Source organism: Pongo abelii, chromosome 19 (assembly GCF_028885655.2).
Source record: "Pongo abelii isolate AG06213 chromosome 19, NHGRI_mPonAbe1-v2.0_pri, whole genome shotgun sequence".
Taxonomy (NCBI): Eukaryota; Metazoa; Chordata; class Mammalia; order Primates; family Hominidae; genus Pongo; species Pongo abelii.
The window spans coordinates 67,020,259-67,039,307 of NC_072004.2; the positions used below are offsets into that span (position 1 = coordinate 67,020,259).

The 19,049-nt window shown below is 49.2% G+C and overlaps 1 protein-coding gene across 2 annotated transcripts in view; it reads right to left on the minus strand.

The window, feature by feature from the left end:
• The window catches only part of IGF2BP1 (insulin like growth factor 2 mRNA binding protein 1), a 57,751-nt gene that overhangs the window by 23,455 nt on the left and 15,247 nt on the right, over nucleotides 1-19,049 (minus strand). For both annotated transcript variants that reach the window (XM_009236579.4, XM_002834261.5), the window contains exons 3-5: nucleotides 5,920-5,968; nucleotides 5,067-5,118; nucleotides 8-71 (exon numbers count right to left, since the gene is read on the minus strand). In XM_009236579.4, the coding sequence (XP_009234854.1) occupies nucleotides 8-71; nucleotides 5,067-5,118; nucleotides 5,920-5,968 (165 nt within the window). The remainder of the gene's footprint in view (nucleotides 1-7; nucleotides 72-5,066; nucleotides 5,119-5,919; nucleotides 5,969-19,049) is intronic.

Genomic DNA, 19,049 nt, shown 5'->3' on the forward strand with positions numbered 1-19,049 from the left:
CACTCACTGCCTGGTCTGCTCCCGGTTGGAATAGGTGACATTCACCACTGCCGTCTCACTCTCGGTGTTCACTGCAGAGAAAAGAGAGGACAGCATCAGAGCAGGGAAATCTGGAGGCCCAATCAATGAATCCCCAACTCCAGCTTTCCACGTTTTGAGATCAAGAAGACATCTGGCAGGCCAGGCACAGTAGATCACACCTGCAAATCCTAGCACCTTGGGAGGGCGAGGCGGGCGGATCACTTGAGCCCAGGATACCAGCCTGGCCAACACGGTGAAACCCCGTCTCTACTAAAAAATACAAAAAGTAGCTGGGCGTAGTGGCACGTGCCTGTAGTCCCAGCTACGGGGGAGGCTGAGGCAGGAGAACTGCTTGAATCACTTGAACCTAGGAAGCAGAGGTTGCAGTGAGCCCAGATCATGCCACTGCACTCCGAACCTGGGCAACAGAGGGTGACTCTGCCTCAAAAAAAAAAAAAAAAAAAAAAAAAAGGACACCTGGCAGATACTCCAACTTGAATAAAAAGGCAAAAAAATTTCCCCTTCAAGGGAGCTACCAGAAAATTCAAATTTACCAGGCAGAGCATGGTACCTCACGCCTATAATCCCAGGACTTTGGGAGGCAGAGGCAGGCAGATCACTTGAGCTTGGGAGACCAGCCTGGTCAACATGGCAAAACCCTATCTCTAACAAAAAACACAAAAATTAGCCTGGCGTGGTGGTGCACCCTTGTAGTCCCAGCTGAGTAGCTGGGACTGAGGTAGGAGGCTGAGGTGGGAGGATCGCTTGAACCTGGGAGGCGGAGGTTGCAACAAGCCAATGCACTCCAGCCTGGGTGACAGAGTGAGAGCCAGTCTCAGAAAAACAAAGAAAGAAAATTCAAATTTACCTTCTTCCTTTTTGTAATTTCCTCAGCCGGTTCCCAAGAAAGTGGATACACAAATGGGTGTAGCTGCCCTATCAGCAGTTGTACAATAAGGCTATACAGCAAGGCAAACACTACTACCCACCTCCACACATGCATACAACCTGGCACTAAATTCCCCTTAGTTAAACTAGTTGGCCAGGAGCGGTGGCTCACACCTGTAATCCCCAGCACTTTGGGAGGCCGAGGCGGGTAGATCACCTAAGGTCAGGAGTTTGAAACTAGCCTGGCCAATATGGTGAAACCCATTTCTACTAAAATTACAAAAATTATTAGCTGGGTGTGGTGGCACGCGCCTATAGTCCCAGCTACTTGGGAGGCTGAGGCAGGAGAATTGCTTGAACCCGGGACGTGGAGGTTGCAGTAAGCCAAGATCATGCCACTACACTCCAGCCTGGGTGACAGAGCGAGACTCTGTCTCAAAAAAGAAAAAAAAAAAAAAAAGTTAAACTAGTTAAAAATCAACACACGCTGAATGAGATTAGCAATTTATAGAAGTAAACATCCCAAGAAATGGCCTGCAAAGATATGGCTGACAACACTTGGAAACACCTAAATCCATTCTAGAGGCCTATGTATCCTCAAGGACAGAAGAACCAAAGTGTATTAAAATCCAGCTAAACAGAGGCCGGGCACAGTGGCTCACGCCTGTAATCCCAGCACTTCAGGAGGCTGAGGCAGGTGGATCACTTGAGGTCAGGAGTTCAAGACCAACCTGGCCAACACATGGCAAAACCCAGTCTCCACTGAAAATACAAAAATTAGCCAAGTGTGGGGGTGCATGCCTGTAATCCCAGCTACTTGGGAGGCTGAGACAGGAGAACTGCTTCAACCCAGGAGGCGGAGGTTGCAGTGAGCAGAGACTACACCACTGAACTTCAGACTGGGTGACAAAGCGAGACTCTATCTCAAAAAAAAAAAAAAAAAAAAAAATCCAGCTACATGGACTGACAGGAATGGCTGTAGAAGTCTAGAAAGAAAAAAAAAAAGAATTTGCATGTTTTCCAGGGTAAAGGATTTCCTGTCTTGGATGTGGCCATTGTAGCCTCAGGATGCTAGTCATTGATCCCACCAAAATTCTTGGCTCTAACTAGGAAAATGGTTTGGCAAACTGACATTAGAATCCCAAGCGGTCTGGAAACATATTTCTCACTTACAATTATTAAAATTAACTGTCTGAGGTGGGAGAATCACTTCAGAAGGTGGTGCCAGGAATTTGAGACCAGCCTGGCAACATAGGGAGACCCCGTCTCTACAAAAAATTAAAATAAAAAAAAAAAAAATCAGCCGGGTGCAGTAGTAAACACCAATAGTCCCAGCTACTTGGGATGCTGAGGCAGCAGGAGAATCACTTGATCCCAGAAGTTTGAGGCTGCAGTGAGCTATGATCACACTGCATTCTAGCCTAGGAGGCAGAGCTAGACTCTGTCTCTAAAATAAATAAATAAAGTTAACCTTCTTTCTCCTATATCAATGTCTTGTGAATTTGGGTCCCCTGGGCTTGCTCAACCATGGGGTGGGGGACCCTGGCTTAAATTAAGCCTCTGCCCCCCACAACACTGAGGACAGATAAGGCAGTTGGTCACAAACTTCAGTGCAAAGAATCTGTCATCCAGGCTGGAGTACAGTGGCGTAATCAGAGTTCACTGCAGCCTTTAACTCCTGGGCTAAAGCTATTCCTCCCATCTCAGCCTCCCAAAGTCCAGGGATTACAGGCATGAGCCATCACGCTAGGCCCCAGGCCACTCTTAACTGCTCTGGCCTTCATCAGTAGGTCTCTGCCTCCTCAGTGGTAAGGAAGCTTCTGCAAGAACAATCTTCCAGTGACTGGAAATACAGTAGAAAACGAACAAAACCTCTGCCTTTGTGGAGCTTACGGAGAGATAACAATAAGCATAATAAATAAACAAGTTCTACAGAATATTTGACAGTGATAACTGCTATGGAGAAATATAAATCAGATGAGGCCAGGTGCGGTGGCTTACTCCTGTAATCCCAGCATTTTGGTCAGGAGTTCGAGACCAGCCTGGCCAATATGGTGAAACTCCATCTCTACTAAAAGTACAAAAATTAGCTAGGCATGGTGGTGGATGCCTGTAGTCCCAGCTACTCGGGAGCTGAGGCAGGACAATCGCTTGAACCCAGGAGGCAGAGGCTGCAACGAGCCGAGATCGCACCACTGCACTCCAGCCTGGGTAACAGAGCAAGACTGCATCTCAAATAATAATAATAATAAATCAGATGAAAGAGGATGGGATGGGTAGAAAGAATGGACCTCACTCACAAAGTGACTTTTGAGCAGACTCAAGGACTTTCTCTACCGTCCAACAAAGTCAAACATTTCCCATACTGTTCTCTCCAGGTAGCAGATATCCTTCCAGACAGGGTGTGTTACAGCTCCCTAGTGAGCCTTGGATAAATTTAAACTAGTGTTGATTCCTTACACACCTCTCAGTGAAATTCAGCATGCACTTGCTCCCAAGCCACTGCTCAATCTCACTGTTTGTCCAGGAGTAACGTATTCATTAGTCTAAACTGTGAACAGTACTGGGCAGTAGTTATCAGTGAGTCCTGTTGTATCCTGGCATTTAAGATAAAAGGCAAGCCACAGGATTAGAGCAGGTTAGAATGTGTTTGATAGATTCAGCAGTTTACTCTTGGGTGGGTGAAGGTTTTCATCATTTATAATCATTTATAACTTGCCCCTTTCCACAAATAATTTGGAGAGGAATATTTAAATCTCAAACCAAGTGATTATCCACTTGTTTCTTGAAGATCTCCAAACCTAACCCAGTATCTTGTCTACCTAAAGACCGCCTTATGTCCAACCAAAGTCACCTTCCATTACTAAATGGACAAAACTTATTTTGTTTTGGTTTTGAGACAATACGGAGTCTTGCTTATCCGGGCTGGAGTGCAGTGGCACAATCACAGCTCACTGCAGCCTTGGCCTCCTTGGCTCCAGCAATCCTCTTGCCTCAGCCTCCCTAGTGACTGGGACTGCAGGCATGCACCACCACTCCCAGCTAATTTTTTGTAGACATGGAGTCTCACTGTTTCCCAGGCTGGTCTCAAAACTCTCGTAGCTCAAGAGATCCGCCCACCTTGGCCTCCCGAAGTGCTGGGATTACAGGTGTGAGTCACTGCGCCCAGCTGGCAAACTTTTTATGACCTAGAATTCTTTATCATTTTTCCTTCTGTGGGCCTACTCTTCAAAAGATTTTGCTTACCTATCGAACTACATTAAGTAATAAATCCTCTGCTTTTTATTTTAACTGACTAAAGACATATATTGCTACGAATCAGAGCTTCTAAAAAGAGACAACCGGTTGATTATTCCAGCCAAAAACAAGAAACATGAAGCTTTTCAAGTAAAATGGCTGCAGAGTAACTCCGATTGAATGCAAGATTTCTGTTCTTAGACTAGTTCTAAAATCCTGGGATAGCCATTTCTACCTTGGTTGATCCCTAAGAGCCTGGAGACTCCATGCTGGGAAGGAGTGGTTTTGTTCAAGCCTCCTGCTAAACAGAAGAGAAACCCAGTTCCACAGATAACCAAGATCCGAAGCCGAGGCCAGGAGTCCACGCCCCCAATCCAATGTATTTCCCCCGTGTAACACTTTCTATCTGCCTTTCTTCTTTTGGTTTTCAATGTAGACTTGATCACAGAAAGTGAAGCAGAGGCCGGGCGCGATGGCTCACGCCTGTAATCCCAGCATTTTGGGAGGCTGAGGCGGGTGGGTCACAAGGTCAGGAGATCAAGACCATCCTGGCCAACATGGTGAAACACGTCTCTACTAAAAATACAAAAATCAGCTGGGTACGGTGGCACGTGCCTATAATCCCAGCTACTAGGGAGGCTGAGGTAGGAGAATCGCTTGAACCCAGGAGGCGGAGGTTGCAGTGAGCCAAGATTGCGCCACTTCACTCCAGCCTGGTGACAGAGAAAGAAAGAAAGAGAGAAAGAAAGAAAGAAGGAAGGAACGAAGAAAGGAAGGAAGGAAGGAAGCAAGGGAGGGAGGGAGGGAAGGAAAGAAAGAAAGAAAAAGGAAAAAGAAAGAAACAAAGTGAAGCAGAACAAATGCACCGAACTCCACCAACCCCCACCATGAGCGCCACCCCACGCCCGGCCCACTCTTACCTTGCTCACAGTTCTCTACTGTACCATACTGAGCCAGCAGGCTGTCCAGTACCTAGGAGAATGGAGAAGGGAAGTACACTTAACTCTGAGTCCCAAGACCCTTGCAAAGCAGCCACTGGACACCCTGCATCCCAAAGCAATGGGGCATAGACAGAGCCATAGGAGTGTTTGAGCATTATTACCTGTCCAGTGTGACCTTTCTGGGGTGCTAATGCTGAGATGGGGTATCCTCGCAGGAGTGTACTTCACTTCTGCCTTAAGGGCCTTTTGGGAAGCAGACCTGGGCTGCCTGGGTCCCTAAATTATCTTCTGCCATATTACCAAGTTTAGGGCTTAGGAAACACTCATCCACCTCCCTAATGCCTCTCACCATAGGGACAACCTAAAGATGGGGCTGTGGGTTAGATGAGGCCAGGTGTGGTGGCTCACTTGAGGTCAGGCGTTTGAGACCAGCCTGATCAACGTGGTGAAACCCTGTCTCTAATAAAAATACAAAATTAGCCAAGCATGGGGGTACACGCCTGTAATCCCAGCTACTTGGGAGGCTGAGGCAGGAGAATCGCTTGAACCTGGGAGGAAGAGGTTGCAGTGAGTCGAGATCGCACCACTGCACTCCAGCCCGGGCAAAAAGAGCAAAACTCCATCTCAAAAAAAAAAAGAAAGAAAGAAAGAAAAAGAAGAAAGGATGAGACTCAAAAAGAAAAAAAAAAAAGAAAGAAAGAAAAGATGAGACCCAGGCCTCCCTAGCCTGGCCCCAGACCTTCCCAATCATTTCTGGCAACTCCAACTGGTCCAGACGTACTTTCCAGACTCCACTATCCCACTCCATTTAGAGTTTCCTCCAAACACTTACTTCCCATCGGAGCTGGGGTGGAATATTTCGGATTTGAATTTTCCGGCTCCTGAAAGTAAAGAGGGAGCAGAATTAAAGAAAGCTCTGAATACATTAGGGGTCTGTGAACTCGCAGTTTCTAATCCTTGCCCCAGTTTCTATTTCCCTACCTTCTGCTCACCAACACCATAGTCTTAAAATCTAAGAATAAACTTTTAGGAATGGAGACTTGGAGTAGAGGTACCTCGCTTTAGAGACCAAAATTATCATGAATGCTACCACACCTAGGAATGCAGAATCAGGTGTTCTAAGCACTCAGTTAACATTCCCAAAACACACACACACACACACAACTGTTGTGTTTGTCCCACCACTTTCTCACTCATTCCTTTATTCAGTAAGCAGGTTACTATGACTATGTTCCAGGCACTAGGAATACAAAGCTAAATAAGACATTATTTTTTATTTTTCATTTGTTTTTGAGACAGAGTCTCTCGCTCTGCCACCCAGGCTGGAGTGCAATGGCGCGATCTCAGCTCACTGCAACCTCTGCCCCGCTGGGTTCAAGCGATTCTCCTGCCTCAGCCTCCCTAGTAGCTGGGATTACAGGTGTGCACCACCACATCCGGCTAATTTCTGTGTTTTCAGTAGAGACAGGGTTTCACCATATTGGTCAGGCTGGTCTTGAACTCCTGACCTCAGATGATCTGCCCACCTCGGCCTCCCAAAATGCTGGGATTACAGGCATGAGCCACAACACCCGGCCCAAGACATTATTATTAATTAATCTAACAACCATTTAATTGATACCTACTTCACACACTACTTTGTTCCAGATGCTGGAGACACACAAATAAACAAAAGAGACAAAATACCTGGTTGAAGGTGTTCACAATTTATTAGGTGAGATATATACGCAAACAAATCACAGCAAGATATAGTGCAGTGGTTAAGTCCTTGGCACAGATATGGATTTAAACCTATGCTCCACTTACTAGTACTGACCTTTACAAGATTGTTTAACCTCTTTGAGGCCGTTTCTTCCTATGTAAAACAGAGATAATACCTTTCCACAGGGTGGTAGGGTGGTAGGTGATGCTAGAAAATTTAAGTACTTGAAGCGTAACAATAGATGTATCTGTGAATACTAAGGTGGGAGTGATTAACACATATACAAGTCAGCATAATGCCACTACCTTCCTCTCTCTCGGTAACTATACAGTACTTTCTTCTTTCCATCTTTATTATCATTATTATTAACAATCTTGTAAAGTGCTCTGTCACCCAAACTGGAGTGCAGTGGCATAAACACAGCTCACTGCAGCCTAGACCTGCTGGGATCAAGTGATCCTCCCACCTCCCACCTTCCTGTATAGCTGGGACCACATGCGCATGCCACTGTGCCCGGGTAATTTCTTCTTCCCATCTTTAAAATGTAATTTTTAGCCACGCGCGGTGGCTCACGCCTGTAATCCCAACACTTTGGGAGGCCAAGGCAGGCGAATCACTTGAGGTCAGGAGTCGGAGACCAGCCTGGCCAACATGGTGAAACCCCCTCTCTACAAAAAAAAAAAAAAAAAAATTAGCAGGGTGTGGTGACACGTGCCTGTAATTCCAGCTACTCAGGAGGCTGAGGCAGGAGGATCGCTTGAACCAGGGAGGCAGAGGTTGCAGTGAGCCGCAATCACACCACTGCACTGCAGCCTGGGCAACAGAGTGAGACTCGTTTAAAAAAAAAAAAAAAAAAAAAAAGGCAATTTTCCCTAAGGAAGGCTTTCAGGTTCAGGGTCGACTCCCAGATCACTTGCTCACCACCCAAATAAATGCGCTAATCCCTGGGTTTAAGACTTTTAAATTGACTTGATGCATTGGCCAATTGCATTTACATCTTTGTTTATCCTTGATCATAAACTCTTAGTCCAAGCACAATGTCCAAAAAAACTCTAGTGGCTTAAAGGAAAACTGAACTAGAAAGTAAGAAAGTCTAGTTCTAGCCCTTAACCTGCCCCTGACTGGCTGTTCTCTAACTAAGCCTCTCTTAAGCTTCGGGCCTCAGTATTCCTACCTGACATGCAATGGGGACAGTGCCAGCCCTGCCAAGCTTGGGGGAAGGGGTTTGAAAACAGGGAAGGGGGATGCTAAGCTCTAGTTGTAAAAGCGTTGACCTTGGCTGTCCTGAGCCAGTTCACTCACTTTACCCATATGACCTCAGTATCTCCAGGTTTACAGTGGGTACAGCAAGATCTTTATGATCTTTTCTAGCCTGCAATTCTAAATGTGGAGAGTCTTCATCCATAAAATGTTAAGGAAATCTCTCCCAGGGATGAAATAATGGGGAAAGAAGGAAATAAACATTGAAGAGAATATCTGTCTCTGGCTCTGTTCTTTGGTTTGTTCATGAACTTGACCTAAGTAGGTCAGATTATAGCAGGACAAAATAGTAAGATACAAATCCAGTTCCAGGTCCCCAGATGCCATCAGACCACCTTTTTGTGATTCAATTCATTGGCCAAGAGGGAACCCCCACATCTACCCTTGTGAGGAATTTCCTACAACTCATTTGATGACCAACTAGACAGACTGAAAATGTAGAAGCCCTCACAATGAAAGCAAAACTGCTGGAAGAAATGAGGAAAAGAAATGGCCATGCCATTGGAAGGTTGAGAACTCAGACCTAGTTTAACACCTATAACAGGTATTGCCGGGGCCCAGGCCCAGGCCCTCCCTCAAGGGAACACTTCTGGATGTCTGGATGAAGAGCAGAGAGGTGGGGGTGGCTTACCTGGGAGTTCAAACCAGTTAAGGGCCTAAGGGAACCCCAGTTTAGGAGCCCAGTTTGAAGTATGCTCTTTCAAGATGGTCCCTTAGTACAATCTAAGGTCAAAGGTCAAAATTCCCTCACACTTCAAACTCCCAGTTTTAGAGGCTTTCTTTCGTGGAGGGGATGGGGGGAGGGAGAAGGGTGGCAGTGGTGAAATCAAATCTCTGCTGGGATGTTAATCCATATCCTGAAAGCAATGGCAGGCAGATCGTCTGGAATGTCTGGAATGTTCCAGGAGAGGGAGGGGGAGGAGGGCAGGGCCACCCAACCAATGAAAGAAAAGACATCCTGGCAGCCCTCCCCTGCCCCCAACCAGCAGGGACTCACCCAGCCCTCCAGGGTACACACCCCACCCTGGGAACCCACTTCAAGCCCCTCCAGGCCGCCTCCTTTCAACAAAGCCCCCAGCCCTGATTAAAACACAACGGCGGGGGGCGGGGTGGGGGCAGGGAGGCACAGAGGCCGTGAAGAACCTTTGTCTTTTAAGCCCTTGGCCCGGTTTCTATTAAGTGCGGTGCTACCTAATTTCTTTCAGGCCTCAAAGCACATGGGGCATTTCTGATAACTGTAACCTGTATTCCCTTCCCTTGGTCCCAGTCTCATTCATTCCACAAACACTTAGAGAAGGCCTGGTGTAGGCTGAGCTGCGGCAGTGTGTTGGGAACTTGGGGGATCCAGATGGAAGCTAAGAGCACCCTAACTGGTTACTTCTTCACTCTGAACCTTAGTTACCTCCTATGAAACTTGAATAAGGCTTTTATAAGACAAGCTGCCTGCCATGTAGTAAGCACTCAAACCATGTCCAAGTCCCCAGTCCCAGGGAACTGGAGTATCCAGACTAGCATGGAAAGAGGCAGGCGGGTAGGGCTGACAATAGTAATAGTTATTAAGATTTTACTTCTGCACTGGTGGGGAAAATAGTGAAAAATACCACTGCCTAGAGCCCCACCCCCATCTCCCCAGTTAAAGGGTCCAGGGACCAGGGACCCACTCCAGTACTTCAGTAGACCAGCTTCTACCAGAGCTGACAAGTGCCTTTGCCCTATGGGCAGTATCTCCTGGACACCTTCTATATGCCTGGATTGCCTAAACCGATGAACAGCCATTGTTCAGAAAAGGAAGGTGAACTCTGAGTTCATTAGTCCCTCCCCGCCACCCTCCTATAGCTGATAAACCTGTGGATTCAAAGAATGAAGCAACCAGCCCCTGGCAATAAAGGCAACAGTTGCACCAGCCTATTTTTCTGGGTGCCAACATGCTGTGGCTTCTGGTGCCCTCTGCCTTCCTTGATCTACAGAGCAGTTACCAGGTCCTGGGCCAGGGGTGGGGCATGTGGGGGCGGGGGCGGCAGCTTGCCAGATACATAGCAGCTATTGAGGACTCACCTTTCAAATGCTGCTGGGCCAAGGAGGAGGCATAAGAGCCACAAAGACTGAGTGACCATCCTCCGGAAGCCCAGGGGTGATTCAGGAGAAAACAGAGGGAAAGAGCATCCTTGCAACAGCTTAAGAAGCTATATAGGAAGTAAGAGATTCAGGAAGCACAGGGAGCAGGGCCCCTGGGAGGGAGATGAGGTTGGGAACTCTCCCTGGGCTGAGAGTTCTCATCCTTCATACCTCAAGAGTTCAGAGAAGTGTCACTGACTTACACCAAAGAGAAAAGAAAACAGTTCTCAATTAGGGAAGAGCCTGCTTTTTTTTTCCTTCCAGGCTGGAGTGCAGTGGTGGGATCTTGGCTCACTGCAGCCTCGACTTCCCAGGCTCAAGGGATCCTCCCACCTCAGCCCCCTGAGCAGCTGGGACCACAGGCACATGCGCCATCACGCCTGGCCCCAGTTTTTTTTTTTTTTTTTTTTTTTTTTAATTTGTAGAGACAGGGCCTCACTATGTTTTCCAGACTGGTCTCACACTCCTGTCTGTCCTCAAGCGATCCTCCCACCTCAGCTCCCAAAGTGCTGTACAGATGTGAGCCACCACACCCGGATGACAATAATTTCTTGATGTCATCAAATACCTAGTCAATGTTCAATATGCCAAATAATCACTTTTCAACTAACTATGGAAATAGTCAGCTGGAAGAAGAAGTTAATAGCTTAAAGAATTATAGGTGGGATGTTTTGATTTATCGGAGTGCAATTCCACGGCACAGACCCACTGTTCACTGGATCGTGTGAACTCTTAAGTGTTTTTTATTTTGTCCTCCAGCCTAAAGTGAGTTTACTTTGGCAAATGCTTTTCGTCCCCTTTATGTCATCAGAAAGGCAGCATAGGGACAGTGTGAAGAGTCTGGATTCAAACAGGCTTTGGGTTCAAATTCTGGCTGTGGTTCTGAGTGGCTGTGTGACTTAGACAAGATACTCAACCTCCCCATCTCAGTACCCTAGTCTGTAAAACATCCGTTGATATCACCTTAGTGGGTAGGGAGAATTATATGAGATAATGAATCTCAGAGCCTGGCATGTTAATTCTCTTCCTTTAAAGTAGAAGTTAGGACCAGGTGCGGTGGCGCACACCTGTAATCCCAGCACCCTGGGAGACTCAGGTGGGTGGGTCATGGGGTCAGGAATTCAAGACCAGCCTGGCCAACATGATGAAACCTTGTCTCTACTAAAAATACAAAAATTAGCCGGGCGTAGTGGCGCACACCTATAATCCCAGCTACTTTGAAGCAGGAGAATCGCTTGAACCCGAGAGGCAGGGAGGTTGCAGTGAGATCGCACCATTGCACTCCAGCCTGGGCGACATAGCATGACTCTGTCCCCCACCCCACCCCACCCCCCCAAAAAAATACATATACATATATATGTGTGTGTGTATATGTATGTGTGTGTATGTATATGTATGTGTGTATATATGTCTGTGTGTGTGTGTATATAAAAATATATATATATAAAAATTAGCCAGGCGTGCACCTGTGGTCCCAGCTACTCAGGAGGCTGAGATGGGAGGATCACCTGGGTCTGGGAAGCAGAGGTTGCAGTGAGCCAAGATGGCACCATTGCACTCCAGCCTGGGTGAGAGAGTGAGATCCTGTCTCAAACTAAATAAATAAAGTGTAAGTTAGGAGCCAGGCACAATGGCTCACTCCTGTTGTCAATCTTTTAAAGTCATATTGTAATTCTTATATTTTAGAAATACATACTGAAATAGTTACAAATAAAATGACATGTCTAAGATTTGCTTCAAAATAATCAGAGTGCAGAGGATAATGAAAACAGACTACATATGCATGGTAATTTTAAAGCTAAGTGATGGATGGTACACGGAGGGGTTATTACATTATCCTTTCTACTTTTATGTTTATATTTCTTTCCATAATAAAAAGGTAAAAACAAAAAAGACGTAATTCCAGCTCACCCAGTTCTGAAGTTATTAGCAGTTCAAAATTAATAGAAACTAGTATGAAGCAATGAAATTTTCCTATTGGTGTTCTATTCGAAAGAATCTAGAACCTTGAGGAGCTTACGGGGGCTGGAAGGAGACAAGGGCTTGGGCTCCAAGGGAGGAAGGAGCAAATGCACCAGATGAGATGGTCTCAGAAAGAGGCCTCCCAGGAAAGCACTGTGCACAGTGTGAATGGGAGGCTGAAAACTACCCCTGGGACTGGGATTTCTCTAATCCTCTGCAAACCTGCTCCTTCTTTCAGCCCCCATACCCAGAAGCGAGGATGCCATTTTCAAACATGTTTATGGCCTCCGTCACCCCTCCCTAGAGGGAGGAGTGCCTTTAAACTGGGGTGGGGCAAGCCAGTTGAAGGAAGGGAGGAGGGCAAGGTGGGAGCAGGTTTTGGAATCTTGTCAAGTTTGGGGCCCCAATTCCCCTAGGGCCCCTGTCATGAGTCAAGCCTGGACTTTCATCTCCAGCAAAGAAGTAGGATTAAACCGGGATCTTCAGATTAGAACCTTCACCTCCACCCCTCCTCCAGGCCAAGCTTCCGGCTCCATGTGTGGTCTTGGACAAGTCAAGCCTTCAACTCTAGACCTCAGTTTCTCACATCTGGGAAACTAGGAGTAGGGTTAGTCCATCTTAGAGGGTCCTGTGTCCCCAGACAGGGATCAACCCTGTCTACCTATCAGGAAACACCTTCTTAATTAGAGGGATTTTCTGTGCCCTAATAGTCTGAATAACTGGTTTTTTTTTTTTTTTTTTTTTGAGACAGTTCCTATTAGGATAAAAGGCAAGAACATTCCACCAGAAAAATGCACTTTGCACACCATTTCAAGATTTCAGGGGTTAATGAAGACTTTCGAATCCATCCATAACCCCAAAGTAAAAGGTACACTACCTAACCCCCATCCCCACCTAACATATTTAACTTCATCCCAAAGATATCCAAGTCTTCAGTCATGGCTGCAGGCATCTCAACAAGTAGAGAAGGAATCAGCCTGAGGCAATTAGAAAACAAAGCTAGACTGGGAGCTAGTTTGGAGTTCCCAGGATGCTGGAAAAGAGTGAGCAACAAACATGTTTCAAACCTGCAAAAACACACACACCATGCTCACATCACTTAACAGGTACCAGATTTCTAATCAGAAGTCAAGAAGCTGGTGGTTTCTGGTAAGAGTGCAGCTGCTCGGAGCCATTCTTTGTTGTTGTTGTTATCTTGACAGCTACTACACACTGGGCCTTCTCTGTCCACTACAAGAGCCACTAATTACATGTGGCTGCTCTACTGAGGCTCTTGCAGTGTGGCCAGTCCAACTGAGCAACTGAATTTTTAATTTTGTAACTTTAAGTGTTAGGCCAGGTGTGGTGGCTCACACCTGTAATCCCAGCACTTTGGGAGGTCGAGGCAGGTGGATCACCTGAGGTCAGGAATTCAAGACTAGCCTGGCCAACATGGTGAAACCCTGTCTCTGCTAAAAATATAAAAATTAGCCAGGCGTGGTGGCACATGCCTGTAATCCCAGCTACTGGGAAGGTTGAGGCACTTTGGGAGGCCGAGGCAGGTGGATCACCTGAGGTCAGGAACTCAAGACCAGCCTGACCAACATGGTGAAACCTCATCTCTACTAAAAATACAAAACATTAGCCGGGTGTGGTGGTAGGCGCCTGTAATCCCAGCTACTTGGGAGGCTGAGGCTCAAGAATTGCTTGAACCCAGGAGGCTGAGGTTGTGGTAAGTTGATATCATGCCACTGCACTCCAGCCTGAGCAATAGAGTGAGACTCTGACTTGAAAAATAATAAATAAATAAATAAATATAAAATAATTTTAATCTAGTTTAGAATACTAGATTTCTAAAACTTAAGTACCCTCCAAAAAGTGATTAAATATCTCTTTAATAATTATTTATATTGATTGCATGTTAAAATAACTTTTTATATATTGGGTTAACTATCTTTAAAATTAATTTCACCTGTTTCTTTAATATGACTCATAGAAAATAGAAACTTACATGTATGGCTCACATTGCATTTCTATTGGACAGTGCTGGGCACTGTGCTACAGTACCCAGCACATAGGCATGGTCCTTGCTTTCACGGCGTTTACAGTCCAGCAGGGGACCTGGTTTGATTTGATTTGGTTTGGTTTGGTTTGGGATAAGAGGACAAAGCTAACCAAGGAGTGAGGGAGGGCTGCTCACTGGACCCCTTCAGAAGTAGGTGATTCTGCTGACTCTTCAACAAGAGGGTTCCATGCGGCTGACACCAGAGTAGAAGCTCCCTCCCAAAGCTGGCCCCTCTTCCAGTTGTCGCTCCCATCTGGAAGTTGCCCTAAGGTGCCAATCTCTGCCTTTTCCAGAAAATCACCACTGACTCAGTCCTTCCTCCCCACCCCGCCTCCTTATCCCTACAGGGTGGAGAGGCGGTGAAAAAAAAAAATTGTCCAAGAAAACTTCTGAAGGGGGCGGACCTGGCACGCTTCAGGATGGCAGTAGCTGAGAAAGGGGGCGGGGGCGGGGAGGGGAGGAGGAACTGGCCGAAAGCCCTGGGCTCTGTGCCAGGCTGATCCAGAGGCAGGGCAGCCAGACAGGCAGGAGGACAGGCGGGCGGGCGGGAGGACAGGCGGGCGGGCGGGCTGTCGAGTGGCACGCTGGCAGGGGTAGGGGCCAGAAAACATTGACCTACTGGGAGATGTGGGACTGGGCAGAGCAGATGCCACCACCACGAAGAAAGCCAGAGTGTGAGGGGACTGGAAAGCGAGGACACCACTGGAATGCAACTGTCGCCCTGTGAGCAAGGTCTTTTAATGTATGTGGCATACACGCATTGCCTCCTTCCTATACTACTTGTTGGGGAAAAGTAGGAAGGAAAAGCAGGTCACCAAGAGCTACTCTGGGCTGAACCCTTCTTCCCACTCCTCTGGAGGCTCTTCTACCCATGTTTAGGGGAGAGAAGGGAATCACTCAGCTTATATGACCACACACACACACACGCACGCACACACAATACACACACCTTAATCTGTCACCAAGAAGTTCCAGTTGAAAAACATCAGATTCATACGTTGAGGCAGAAAGGAAAGGGGTAAGCCTCTGAAGCCTGAGAGGATGCTGAACAGTCACCCTCACTTCACAGATGGAGAAACTGAGGCTCAGAGAAGGAAACAGACTTGCCAACTTGGAGGCAGGACTAGTAGGCTGCTTGTGCTCACAGCACCAAACTCCACTGCTTTCTTTCTGAAGACAAGTGTTAATACAGCAGAAGCCTGAACAGCCCCGACGTCAGGAGCAGGAAAAGTGCCCATATTCTGTATGGTTAAGTGCGTGCCAACTGGCTTTTACTGCATGCGGCTCTAATTTGGGCACGGGATTTCACTTGCAGAAGAGCTAAGTGCCCTATAATACGGCTGGATGGCTGTCAGGGAGATTTGTTAGCGGGGTGAAAGGGTGCTCACCAAAAATTCCTACCATGCAAAATGTCATCTTGCTCTGGGGGAGGAAGGAAGCAACTTGTGGAAGGTGCTAAGTGGTGGTGGGGTCAAGCCAACCTCAGCATGAATACTTTGCTCAATTCGCCTATCTCGGAAATAGTTTGACAAGAAAGCCCATCTGAGCAGCCCCCAAGGAGGCCAAAACAGAAGCTCTGGGACAGCCCAGCTCTTTCCAGACGAATTCCACATCAGCCTGGTCCAACTGCCACTCTCTCCCCCACCTTGAGTGGCTCCCAAAGGGGAGAGAAGTGGTCATGTGGAAGCACAGAGAATGGGAGGTCCCTGGGGTGGACTGAGGATGTGGAGAAGAAACCATCAGGACAAACCTACAGTATGGGGACAAATGGAAAAGAGGTGACCCAACGGGAGCTGTGCAACTGAGCCTCCCTCCTGCAAGCTGAGATGGGGAGGTCCCCCTCAGGGACACTGCTCACGATCCTTCTCAGACTGGTAGTGGGAAGGGAAGAGTTTCGGAATCTTCCCCCGAGAGTCAGGAAGGCTACTAAGCTCCGACCGAGGGAAAGGTGGGGGGCAGGAAGACCATCTCTGGCCCGCCTCTCTGGAGATGCTGGTTTAGCTTTCGCCCCCGGTGGAGATGCCAGCCTTTCTCCAGAAAGCTTAAAAGCCATACGATCACGGCCGGGCGAAGTGGCTCACGCCTATAATCCCAGCACTTTGGGAAGCAGAAGTGGGAGGATCACCTGAAGTCAGGAGTTCGAGACCAGCCTGGCCAACATGGTGAAACCCCGTCTCTACTAAAAATACAAAAATTAGCCGGGCGTTGTGGCACGCGCCTGTAATCCCAGCTACTCGGGAGGCTGAGGTTGCATTGAGCCGAGATCACGCCACTGCACTCCAGCCTGGGCGACAGAGCGCACGCTCGGGCACTCGGGGTCTCAGAGGCCCGGCCAAGGATGGAGCTGATGCCCAGTGGAAGGCGTCATGAGAGGTACCTTGAAAAGAGACAGAGTCTGGCTCTGTCCTCCAGAGGAACAGCCGAGGTGGCCCTCTCAGGAGCAAGGAGAGGAAACCAGACCCGCCTCCAAAGCAATCGGTCTTCGGCAGCTTCCCACTGCACCATGACAAGGACCCGGCGGACATCCCCGTGCTCCTCGGGGTCCTTAGTGCCCCCTGGTGAGGATGGGCAAACATCTGGGCACCAGCCCCGCAAGCGTCTGCGTGTCCATGAGTGGCGGGCACTGCGCAGGGGCCCTCAGGGATCCGCGTCTCCCCCTAGCTGCCAACCATGACCTGCGGTGGGAAACAGGCGCTGCAGCTGGCTTCTTCCTGGGCGGGCGCTTCCTCAGCCAGTCTCTCCCCTGACAAGGGCCCCTGCGTGGCCCTCCTCCCCCTCAAGTGCCCTCTATGTGGAGGTCTTCCTTCCCAGGGCTCCGCATGGTCTAGAATGTTCTACCACCAAAGATCCTGTCTGGGAGGACTGAGTGCCTTCCAAGATGGTTCTCGCCTATCCTTGGCCAGGAGGAGGGGACGGCCAAGAGGACCTAGGCGATGAACACGGCCCCTCGCGGTGGAGCAGGGGAAAGCGCAGCAGAGCGGGCCACTGAGGGCGACGGCGACTGGGGGGCTGAGACTGAGGGGGAGACAGAGGGGGACGGGGACTGAGGGGGAGACTGAGGCGGAGACTGAGGGGGACGGGGACTGCGGGAAGAACCACTAACGGGGATAGTGCGGTGCCTGGGAAGGGCGGCGGCAGCTGAGGCGGGGGAGGGGCGCCCTCGTGAACGGGCAATTGAGAACTGAGACGGCGCAGCTGAGGGGCGGGCTGTCCCCGCCTGTGCCCACGGTCGCCCCCTCCCCAGCCCCTCTCACCTAACCCGGGAAGCTGAGCACTCGCCCTCCCACCCCGGCCTCTGGGTGGGCTGAGGCGGCAGCGCGCAAGGAGGGGGACAGAGCAGCCCCCCAGCCGCTCCGCTACAGGGCTCCGCACGGTCTCGAATGTTCTACCGCCAAAGCCCCCTTGGGCACCCCGACTCGCTCCAAACCTGTCCGGCGGGGACCCGCGGCCCTTGGCTACCCGCCCTGGGCCCCGAGGGGGAGGGGACCCGCGGCAGGGGCTGCGGGGTGGGGGTGGGGCCCAGGACTTTGCCCTTTGTCTCTCTCCAGAGCCACCGGCCGGTCGAAACCCGACCCCGTGGCGAAGCCAGGCAGCCGGCGAGGGGCAGTCTCCCGCTCTGGGGTCCTTTAGTAAATCCAGACCCGACCTCCCTGTGGTCAGGGCTGTGACTGAGGTGGTCCTGTGGGGGAAGGGGGCTTCCCGCCTGCACCAGGCCTGCAAGCATTTAAGTGGCAACCGGTTGGGGGTAGGGAACCGGGGAGCCGGGGAGAGGCTGGAAGTGGGGCCGCGGAAGCTGGAGGGGAGAAAATGGCCCGGGAGGCGGCATTCCTTAGAGACCTTGGCTGGGCCGCGGGAGGAGGCGGGACAGGGCGGGAGGCCTCCCACTGTGAGGCCAGGAACTAAGGCCTGGGAGCAGGGTGGGGGCACGGAACTAGGAGCCTTTGGAACCCGCAGAGAAAGAAGCCTCTCCTCCCGGGCTAGTCCCCAAGGCCTTCTGGAAAGCTCCATAGCAAAGTCACAATAGAAGTCATACTCGCCCCCATGCAGAGTAGGACATTTGTTTGGGGGTGAGAATGACCTTTCAGCCCTTTTGGGGTGTCATCAATTAATGATCTTGTTAATAACTCACCTTTGCATAGTGCTTTAGAGTTCACAAAGTACTTCTTTTTGCCCACACTATGAACCTGGAACCACCACAAGAGGCTGAGTTGAGCCTCTCAACAACCAGGGGAGACAGAATATTGCTACTTCCGTTCTGCAGATCAGAAAACGGGCTCAGAGAGGTCAAGGTGACACTGGCCAGCAAATGTCACTACGTTGTGCAGCCTGTTCCTGCTTGCCAGGAAAAAAAGGTAACTGGGTTCCTCATATTTTAGGAACTAACATGTATGGAAGCCAGGCGCGGTGGCTGGTGCCTGTAAACCCAACACTTTGGGGGGGCTCACGCTCTTGCTTGAGCCGGTAAAGTCGAAGCTGCAGTGAGTTGTGATAGTGCCACTGCACTCCACCCTAGGCGACAGAGGGAGACCCTGTCTAAAGAAAGAAAGAAAAACTAACATGTATGAACTATGAATTATGATTCTGTAGACCTGTAACAAAGGTCAACTCTTTGTCCCTTCCTGCTGGGAGGAGGGAGGAGCAGGAGGGAAAGGGAAGCATCTCAATCCCTGCCCTTCCCCCCAAGCTCCCATTTTCCCGTGGGTTGAACTCAAACAAAAGAGGGGGTGGATCAGCCTAAAGCTCCAGCCCTGGTACCTTCCAGAAGCGTCAAAGGATGGAGACTCCTAGAACTCAAAACACTCATCCAGCTTATTTTATGAGGTTTCTGGAGATGGGGAGGATTCAAGTGAGGAAACAGAGTCCCAGGAAAAGAGAGAGT